The sequence below is a fragment of the Colletotrichum phormii genome, assembly GCF_030913505.1.
Source record: "Colletotrichum phormii strain CBS 102054 chromosome Unknown BDP81scaffold_15, whole genome shotgun sequence".
Lineage (NCBI taxonomy): Eukaryota > Fungi > Ascomycota > Sordariomycetes > Glomerellales > Glomerellaceae > Colletotrichum > Colletotrichum phormii.
In genome coordinates this window covers 318,692-328,721 of record NW_026851457.1, presented here as the reverse complement: position 1 = coordinate 328,721, position 10,030 = coordinate 318,692, and the positions used below count along the sequence as shown (strand labels likewise).

Below are 10,030 nucleotides of genomic sequence, written 5' to 3'. Positions count from 1 at the left end.
GGGAAGGAAGAGAGCAACTTGAGCAAGTAACCAAAAGTACGGAGTACCTCACAGAGAGTACAAGGTCCCCGATTTTGACACCGTCCTTCGAGGCAACTGGCCCTCTATCCTCCCTCGCACCCCTGTCACCCCGTGCCAGCTGACTGCAACGGACTCCACTCCTATCTATCTGCCTCCATTTCTGTTGCCGGCGCTCTTTCTCTTGTCTCTCTTTCTCGCTCCTTGCTATTTTGTTCCTCTCGTTTTACGCATCCGCCCCGAATTCCCATTTACCGCTCGCCCTCCTACATCCGCGTCCTTTCCCACGTACACACGTTCACGTCCACCACCTCCACCACCACCACCACTACCGCCGCCGTCTCTTCGTCCCAAAATTATTCACCGCCCCCCGTTTGGATCATGGTGCGCTCGAGTCGTCACCTTTTCCCGTAAGATCGAATCCAACAAGAGTGCAGACGTGAGACGCCATTGAAAAGACGACTGCACCGTCGAAATGGGCAACAGCCAGGGCAAGCCCATCGACTTGGATGGCGAAGGTATGTCTCGAACACCTCCCCTCGCTGGATTCATTGCATAGCACAACGAACACGGGAAACCACCATAACCAACACCAACCACCACCTACACACACATATACACACACAAACAACACATTCGCCATCAACACCACTAGCACCACCAAGAGAACACATTGGCTGCCTGCTGCTGCTGTTGCTTCTGCATCTGCATTGCACCGCGCAGTCTTGTGCTCCATCTCGCCTCTTCCCTCTCCCCCCACCATCACCACCACCGCCGCCGCCATAGCTACCTCAATTGCTCCATCTCCCGTTGCCAAGCTAATCATCATCCTTCCCGCCATTTAGTCAACCTCAACCATTTCCGGTTGCTGCGAGTAGTCGGTCGAGGTGCTTTTGGAAAAGTGCGCATCGTCGAGAGAAAAGACACCAATTTGTCTTTTGCCCTGAAATACATCCGGAAAGATGAAGGTACACACCGCCTCACTGCTCCCCCGCCTCGACGTGTCTACCCAACCCAAACGCGATGTACAACCTCCATCCAATGTTTTCCATACTGATATCGAGCCTTATGGAAATAGTCGTACGATCCGAAAGTGTGCGGAACATCATACGAGAGCGCCGGATGCTCGAGCACGTGAACCATCCGTTCATTTGCAACTTGCGATACAGTTTCCAAGATATCGAATACATGTGGGACCAACCTTTAACCGGCTATGCTTGATGCATCCAACTGACATCAATTGTGCAGGTACCTGGTAGTCGATCTGATGAGCGGAGGCGACCTACGATTTCACATCTCGAGAAAGACCTTCACCGAAGACGCAGTGCGGTTCTGGATTGCCGAATTGGGATGTGCACTCCGCTACATTCACAGCCAAAACATTATCCATCGCGATGTGAAGCCCGACAATGTCCTGCTCGATGCCGATGGACACGTGCATTTGACCGACTTTGTAAGTTTTGACGGAAACATTTCTTGGCACGCCCAAATGCTGATCGAGTCAGAACGTCGCCTCCGATATCATTCCCGGCAAGGTTTTGTCAAGCAAATCCGGTACCTTGGCCTATCTCGCTCCCGAAGTGTACGCTGGTAAGGGCTACGACGCTCGTGCAGATTGGTGGTCGCTGGGTGTGCTATTCTACGAATGCATATACAACAAGGTGGGTCAATTTCTCTTGGGCGAGATGCACCGCTGGCACGATGACTGACAGCTTCCCACAGAGGCCATTCGACGGCAACTCGGAGAATACCCTAAGCCAGCAAATCCAACTCGCCAACCCGAAATACCCCATCACTTCGCCACCCGTCAGCCTGCCCTGTTTATACGCCATCCGCGATGCCTTGGACTCGAACCGTGACCAACGAATGGGTGTGACGTGGGAGAGCTTTACCAAGCACGAATTCTTCATGATGATCGATTTTGAGGCGCTGGAGCGGAAAGAGATTGAGCCGGTCTTCGTTCCGGCCGCGGATAAGACAAACTTTGATGCTACGTACGACCTCGAGGAATTGCTCTTGGAGGAGGCTCCTCTGGAAGCGCGGGCCCGACGACAGAAGCCCCGCGAGCGGTTAAAGGAGGACGCTTCAGACAAGGAGATCCGCGAAGACGAGCTTTACCGTATGATTGAAAACGACTTCCGCCCATTCGATTACACGCTGGCTGCGTACAAGAAGTAAGCTTTGGGAATTTTCAAGAGGAACTGCACACGTGCTAATTGTAGTAGAATCACCGGCCAAGGTGACGAGACCGGATACGTCAATGGCGATATGGTAAACATGAACCAACCCCAGGCGTTGACCACCGACGAGGCCACACCGGCAGCAATGGCTACGAATGGAGGAAGACCTATGCCACCCCCGGGACCATTACGGAAGAGTTCAAGCCTGGAGAGACGACCGGGCAGCAGTCAATCGGGCGTTCCCCGTCGACCAGTATCCAAGCCGCCTCCGATACCGCATTATCCCAGCGAATATTCTAGTCAACGAGCGGCACCGCCAGCTGCAGGAAAGAGGGTCACCAGCCCGACAGGTGGCATGCAGGTTACGTTGGACGGTGGCGGCAGCTGGTCTGACCTCGCCCGGCAGGATGCCACGCTGCCGACAGACGCCGCCATCAACGAGGGCAAATCTGAAAGCTCGAGCGGCGTATTTGGTTTCCTTAGGGGCAAGAAGGGAAGAGGTCACAGCCCCAAGCCGAAGGAGAGGGGAGTGTTGGGCAAAGAGGGGGCAAGACAAGTCATTGGATAGAAGACACTCGTGGTCTTGGGAAGAGTTGGAAAGACGCACAGGGAGCGGTGATGGATCGATACCCGAGGAATTCAGCAAAACACGAAGGAATCGCCGAACCACGCCTACCCGAAGACGCACTGTGAAAGGCCTGAGAAGATGACGGCTAGATCGTGGCATCCCAGCAACCGAATCTAGAGCCAGTGTACCTACCATTGGAAGGGTTGCACTGTAGAGGTTTCATTGGGAACAGACTGCGACGCCGAGGCGGGCAGAGGTTGCACGAGGCAGGCCCAGGTTGTCTCGCAAGAAAAATTGTGAGGCCGTCACCGACCAGGAAAGACGATGGCAGTCGGCATGCTTTTCACGACAGCTAGGATCCATTCGTCAAGGTCGTGGCCCGAGGAGATGGGAATGGAAGCCTAGGCCGGTATTTTCACCTACCTAATGGCAGAATCTAGAAGGAGGGATTCCAACGGGGCAATAACCAATTCACGAAGCATCAGGTGGGGCGTAGTGTGAACTAGCGGAGAGAAATAGGTCAGACCATCAAGAATATACCCTTTGTAATAACAGTCTACTTTGTACATGCGTTGCGGGGGAGGCTTGCTCGTGGGTTGGTGTTGTATTGTGTTGTGCATGAACCTCGAGCCTCGATCTTCAAAGACTGCGTGGCTGTCGCCCCAATGACCCAAAGGTCCGGAGCCTCTTTTCCTCTCTGCCAGCGTCACTCTTGGTTTGGATCCGTACCTTGAGAGGCAATGGGTGTCGTTGAGGCTGGCAGCTCAAAGACGGGGGTGGATTGGATGACGTTGGACAATTGGAGCAAGTGTAGCCCCGGTCCCCGAGCTCGTCATTGGCCGTCTGCATGCTGCAACCGGTAGTCGGTCCTTGGGGGGGGGATTTTGCAGATCCTCCTTCTCCTTGTCCTCCTCCTCCTTCTCCTCCTCCTCCTTCTCCTCCTCCTCCTCCTCTTTGCCTCCCACACACACGACAACGGCACCCCCTCTTTTTCCCAGGTAACAAACCAAGGTTTCTTTCGGATTTCCTTTTTCTGATGGCCACGCGCAGACGGTGACAGGCCAACCCGGAGGACTGGACCTGCTGGGCCAGGACGCATGGCATCCCCACGGCAGAGTGACACTTGCCCCCCCCTCTCTTTCCCTTCTTGATGGAGATGGGATGCCCACGATGCATGGATGCACGACTCACCTGTGCTTTTTCCCAAATGCCGAGGGGATGCCGTCTTGGCGGCCGACGGGGCGGACTGTAAACCAGACTATCTACGGATACAGACAGACTACAGGGGGGGACACGGAGGCACGGAGGCACGGAGGCATGGGGGTGGAAGGGGAGGAAGCGCCAGCTCGGTGCGGTATGGTATCAGTTGCATACATAGTAGACGATGGATGACTTGACAGCGAGGTGCAGGGGGGGTTTTTGGGGGGTCCAGGGGCAATTGACAGATGAAAGGTGATGGTTGAGGAGAGTGGGTGGCGGTTTGGTGGTAGGAAAGGACCCGATAGCTCCTACCTAGCTTCTGTATCCGTAGCTGAAGCTCAAGTTCCCTCATTTGAGTGAGGGCTTGCCTGATAGGATGGGATAGTTTACTGTCACTGTGTTTGGTGGCTGTCCAAGCAGCAACCCTCGAATGCATGCTGTCTTGATACATTGTGAGTGGTGTTTACCAGCAGCACCAAGTTACATTTGGATAAAGTACGTTTTCTCCCTCGTCCTCTTTTTCAGGACTGCCCCAGATGCGGGGGTTTCCGTTTGTTATCGGGCCTGGGGTACGGATATTGCCCAAGAGATAAACCCCATGCCGCTGCCAGGCATTTACACGGATATACGTAGCGTACCACGATAGCTTACCATGGCGTGCGGGCGTCCCATACACTACCGGGATAGACTATCGAATATCTGAGCCAGACTTGCGCAAAAACCCAGGTCAACAGGCTGAGAGTACGAAGTATTAGGATATAAATCCATGAACCAGGGCAGACATATGGAAAGCAGTATATGCTGACGCTAAGCAGGCCTTCCTGGCTCGGTGAGCTTACTCTTTACGATCGTTTTGATAACTGAAGCTGAGGTTGAAGCATGAGTGGTGGCAAAGGAGAAGGAAAAGGTGCTCTGTATCACGGCATCCTCCGTGACTCCGAACCGATATGCTGTACATCGTACACCGTACACCGCTCATCCATCCATCCATATCCCCTTCCGTCCTTCTTTTCTTCTTACCCCCCGTGCCCCCTTGGCCTGGCCCCTTGCATGTGATGGTCTGCTTTCCCCGAGCTATTCCTGCAGTCCTGCAAAGGGCGGGGGACGGGTGGGATAGAGGGGGGTGGAGAAGGACGGGCATCAGAGACGGGGAGAGGGGATAAACCTAAAAGCACCACGTGCCGTTCTTACCATTTTGCCTTCCTACATCACCCCATCGGACCATGACACCATTTAAACGTGCTTGCGCACGCAAGTACGGTGGCAATGGGGGGCTACGCATGGTGAAGTAGCTATCTCAACTTACCATTGTCCATCTACCCTAACTTCTTCATGCCGTATTCTCTTGCGCGCCCTTCCCCCCCCGCCCCCGCAAACCAAAACCTCTGCGGGAGAGGACGGGATGAGTGGGTGAAAAGACAAGGCGAGGGGGGGCCAAGCTTGAGGGAAGAGGTAAACCGAGGAGAGATATAGAGAGGTCTTTGCAATCTTGCAGCTTGATCGAGGCCTCTACCCTGTCCCGTACCTTACCCGGTCGATCCAACTTTTCGTTTCAATGTCCCAAGTTATCCGTCCCTCCAAGGACATGACATGACATTACATACATTGACCGGATACAAGAGTCATTGTTTCCAGGAAACCCCCCATCACCGGGGGGGAGATAGGGCGGAATAGAGGGGGGGAACCTGATGAGACGAAAAAAAAAAAAAAAAAGACAACAGCCACAGAATGGTCCTTGCTCACAAAGGCGGACGGGAATTCAGGGCTGGCTACACCTATCTACCTTACCTAGGCACGATAGGTAGGTCAAGGTAGTGGCACTGGTGTTTGAACTGCCCAGGGCATCACCGTCCGCCGTCCTTCGGGCTTTGCTTTCTGCTTCGGTCTGCCACCTTTGCCTGCCGCATAGTGTTCCCCGAGGTCCCCTTTTATATCTTATTGACTTTGCCTGCCCGCCTCGATTGCGCGCCCGCTCTTCGGATGCGGGAAAGACGGATGCGGGCGGACGGACGGGTGCAGGGGTTTTATTTTCTCTCTCGTTCCATTCGGCAGGCAACATACGCCGCAATGGTTCGGTTTTCTTTGAAAAGCATGTCCGGGGGACCTGGGGGTTTGATGATAAGAAGTAAGTGATGAAGGAAAGGGCAGAAAAAGCATGGCTGTTAAAATACCATGTTGACTGAGATATCCATGTCACCTCCCAACCCACCCTTGATAAGGTAGGTAAAGGTAGACAGACCATGTACATTCATGTACCTTAACTAGAGCTAGAGCAGCGCTTCCCGTACCTACTTCTCAACCCACTCACTGTACCTACCCTAGGTTGCCCGTAGGATTTGATTGTAACCCAGACTTACGAAGCTGGCAGCATGCACCCCAGCTTCTCCTTCCTCTGCGGCCGGGATTAAAGATACGGCATCCCCCTTCCCCCTTCCCGGAACACCTACCTAGGTCCCACAACAACGCCCGGCACCTCCGTCTCTGTTCGCCCGCGTCCGAAGGCCGAGGTCCGAGCCTTGAGAGAGTTGACAGAGTTGCGAGCCTTGGCAGTGTTGCGAGGTTGCGCTTCAGAGTCATGAACATCTCTCTCTCTCTCTCTCTACACGATTCAGCATTGCACATCGACGGACGGACGGACATACGGACTCAGTGTCGCCCGGGACGGGTCTCCTACCATTGAGCAAGTATCTTACTTTTTAGGGTTGTTTGAAACACAGCGATAGCCCTCTTCAGCAACGATACCTTACACGGAAATATATAAACACAATGTGGAGATTCTCTTATTCGTTCGTCATTGTCGAACCAAACTAGCCGAATACTGTAGCAAAAGAATTACATCTGCAGAAAACCAAAAGTTCCTTCTTTCTTGTCGAAAAAGACAGCCAATTGAGCTTGCCTGGAATTTCATCATCATAGCCTCCTTACCCATTCTCAATCTCTCTCTCGGGAGAAGTCTCCAGCCAGGTAGAGTGCAGACTGGTGTCCGCGTTGCTACCTGACCAGATCTCCCCCCGGCCATATCTAGATGTCCGATGTGGATGAATAAAACCATTCGCCTTTGCCGTTGGGGGTCAAAACTTCAGCCTCGAGTTTGCCCTTTGTTTTTGGTCCGTGATTAAACGCCTGCTTTTCCCCAAAGTGTCCCATCCGTTTCCTCAGATATGCCTCCTGATGTGGCCGCCTGACCTATTGCGGGGTTCATGTATGCCAATATACAATTAGACGTCGAGATGATGGCCTAGGCCTTTGCCTGGTTCTTTGCCTGGTTCTTCTCCTGGTTCGAGAAGCAGGCAGCAGCGTCCTTGCCCATCCACTTGTTGACGACAGTCTGGAAGTCTGTTTCGGAAACCACAGGACCTTGACCTGAACACTTGGCCTTCTTCTGCAACTCGGAGCACAGGCCGTCGAGATCGAACTCGCCAGCCTGCACACTGGGGCAGGTTTGCAGCTTCTCCCTGTTGAAATTGTCAGTGTCTGATTCGTGACTGCGAGGTAGCAGTGTATCGTACCAAATCTTGTTGCAGTTGTAATTCTCGGCCTTGACAGCCTCCTTAACAACATCATCATCCGCGTTCTTGGCAGCGTCAATTTGGTCGATGAGATTCTTTTTGGGAGCATTAGGGCTGGGAGCCATGTTGTATGGTGTAATGAAGTCAGCATCGAGAGCGTCATTGAAGAAGCTTTCATCGAAGGTCGTTGCAGCAAGAATGTTTTCTTGCGGTTCACGGTATCCGCCAAAGAGCTGGGGATCAAACTGGCCACCGTTCTGCTGGGCAAGCCAGTCGATGTTGTTCGTATCGATACCGGCAAACAATGACTGCTGTCCAGTCGACTCCTCGCCAATAGTGGTCATGGTATCAACAGGCTTGAAGCCCATTGGTGACTGAGTGAAGGGCTCAGGGGAAGTTCCGCAAGACGAGCTGGGGCCTCCATTTGACTGAGATGACGCTGATGGTGAACTTGTGGATGTGCCGTTGTTCATGGTGTAGGAGCCAGAGTCGACGCTGGCGCGAGATGTGTTGGTGCCCATAGACCCGTTGGCAAGCGAAGGGCTGAAAAGGGATGTGAAGGTGGCGAGGTCATCCTTGGTACCAAAATCAAGGCCGGCAATAATACCAGGGCTGTTGTCCTTGGTGTGGTTGAGAGGGCTGACGGGGTTGCTTCCGTTGACTTGCAGAGGCGATGAGGAGGATCTTGCGGGTTGCGCCGGCTTATTGGGCATTTGAGATCCAGGCAAGACTCCAAACTTGGGGAATTCGAATTGGAAGTTGACGTCGCTGAGGTTGCCAATAGCGGAGTTTCCAAAGCCCATGGGAGACTTGCTGTGGGAGACTGAGCGGGTGCTCATGGCTGCAATCTTTGTCTTGTACTCGTTGAGCTCAGAAGTCATGCGGTCGATCTTGGCCTTGAGCTGGCTGTTTTCGCTGTTAACGTCCTTGGACGCCTTCTCAAGCTCGTCAACCTTTGTCTCGAGATCCTTCAGGTGCTTCTCCTTGCGCTCACGGAATGCCCGCTGCGCAGCGCGGTTCTGTGCCTTGCGTTTCTTGGAAGTGTTAGAATCATGGATGTTGCCAGAACAATCATTGAAACTTACTGAGGTCGGCTCGGAAGTAAGCGGCTTACGGCCGGGCTTCTTGGGAGCCTTTTCACCACCCTCGCGTCTCTTTGCGTCGTTGCCTGGGGAGTCCTCGTCCTCATCATCGTCGGGGTGAGATCTCTTGTCATTTCCATCGTTCTCGGTCGAGTCTGACTTGTTTGACTTGGCCGACTGAGCGCCACCAGGGATATCGCCGATCATCTTGGCCTGGCCCACGGTGCTGACATCGAAGTCGAAGCTCGAGTCACCAAAGTCGTAGTCGTAGTTGTCGAGGTAGGGACTCTCTTGGAAACCTGTGGCGGCGGCGCCTTGCGCCGGCGACGTCTGATAAGAGGAAGGCGACATGGAGTTATCCTTGGTGGTGGGAGACTGGTTCGCGAGCTGCTGCTTGTTGGAGTTGAGGGCGGCGTAGAGCAGGCTCTGCTGCTGCGGGGTCAAGATGAAGTTGGTTGGGAAACCACTGTTCGTAGCGGAGGCCATTGCGAAAGGAGTGTAAGAGGGCGGCGAAGTGTAGGTAAGGTAAACGGGAGTCAATTCGGTGCAAGAGGGCTATCAAAGAAGGCGAACTCGGAGTGCCGATTGCGGCTCAGGGTGCCGGGGTCAAGATGGATATGATTCCAGATAGGCCGGATCGAACGGTGATGTCGTCTGTAGGGACAAGGAAATACTCGACTACTTGGCGACACCTCTGGTCCTTCACCGAGGGATTCTTGGACGTCGAAGTCGCCGTCAAGAGGTTGAAGATAGTATAAGGTCCTCGAGTAGGAGTGGTGGTCCGGCTGCTTAGAAGTGACGAAATGCAATGGTCCGACGCTGGCTGGGGTGGGATGCGGATGCGGGTGGAAAGGTAGAAGTTGATGCCTTTCGGGGACAAAGTTGCTGCCTGACTCACAGGCCGGTCTCCAGGGGCACCTGCTATGCTCTGAGGACAGAAATTCGCAGGATCCAGAATCCACGGAATTCGGTGGAAAAGACGTGCTTGGGAGAGGGTGTGCAGTGATGCGTGTGTGCGGTGTAGTGAGAAAAAAGTTGTTGGTTCGCGGTGACGGCAGATGCGTCTGAGTAGGAAGTGGAGAGAATCGAACTGAATGGACGACCGCAGACGGTGAGGAGGGGGAAGAATTTCAGCGTTCTTCAGTATCAATTTGTCAGCCGTCGTGGTCGCCCAAATGGAGGAAGGGGGGGGATGGAGGGGGTCGGCCGAGGGGGGGAAGGTAGGTACGAACCGGGATACCACAATACGTACTTCTTACCGCGGTAGGTACACTAAGAGTGGGAGAGGTCGGGGGGTCCCAGCGGAGGTGACCGCTAACGGGGCCAGTCTGGGTCGATTGAAGCTTATCTATTGGCTCCGAGGCCCGGTACCACCGATAAGGCGAAGGGCGCAGCTGTCCCGCCGGTGTCGTTTTCGCATCATCCAGCCGTCGACGGATCCATTTCTGTTGCACAATTGTCCATGTTTCTAGT

General features: G+C 53.9%; 2 protein-coding genes across 2 annotated transcripts; one reads left to right on the top strand and one right to left on the bottom strand.

Annotated features, from left to right (window-relative positions):
* Nucleotides 1-493: 493 nt before the first annotated feature.
* Nucleotides 494-2,766, top strand: BDP81DRAFT_451529 (kinase-like domain-containing protein; the record flags this gene model as incomplete). Its single annotated transcript, XM_060592634.1, has 6 exons — nucleotides 494-536; nucleotides 1,097-1,208; nucleotides 1,267-1,471; nucleotides 1,524-1,679; nucleotides 1,741-2,192; nucleotides 2,244-2,766. The coding sequence occupies 6 exons, from the start codon at nucleotides 494-496 to the stop codon at nucleotides 2,764-2,766; spliced, it is 1,491 nt and encodes a 496-aa protein (XP_060442900.1).
* A 4,438-nt stretch (nucleotides 2,767-7,204) lies between these two features.
* BDP81DRAFT_451527 (transcription factor PAP1) lies at nucleotides 7,205-9,043 on the bottom strand (the record flags this gene model as incomplete). Its single annotated transcript, XM_060592633.1, has 2 exons — nucleotides 7,205-8,509; nucleotides 8,561-9,043. 2 exons carry the CDS (start codon nucleotides 9,041-9,043, stop codon nucleotides 7,205-7,207), a joined length of 1,788 nt encoding a protein of 595 aa, XP_060442899.1.
* Between the last annotated feature and the right edge of the window lie 987 nt (nucleotides 9,044-10,030).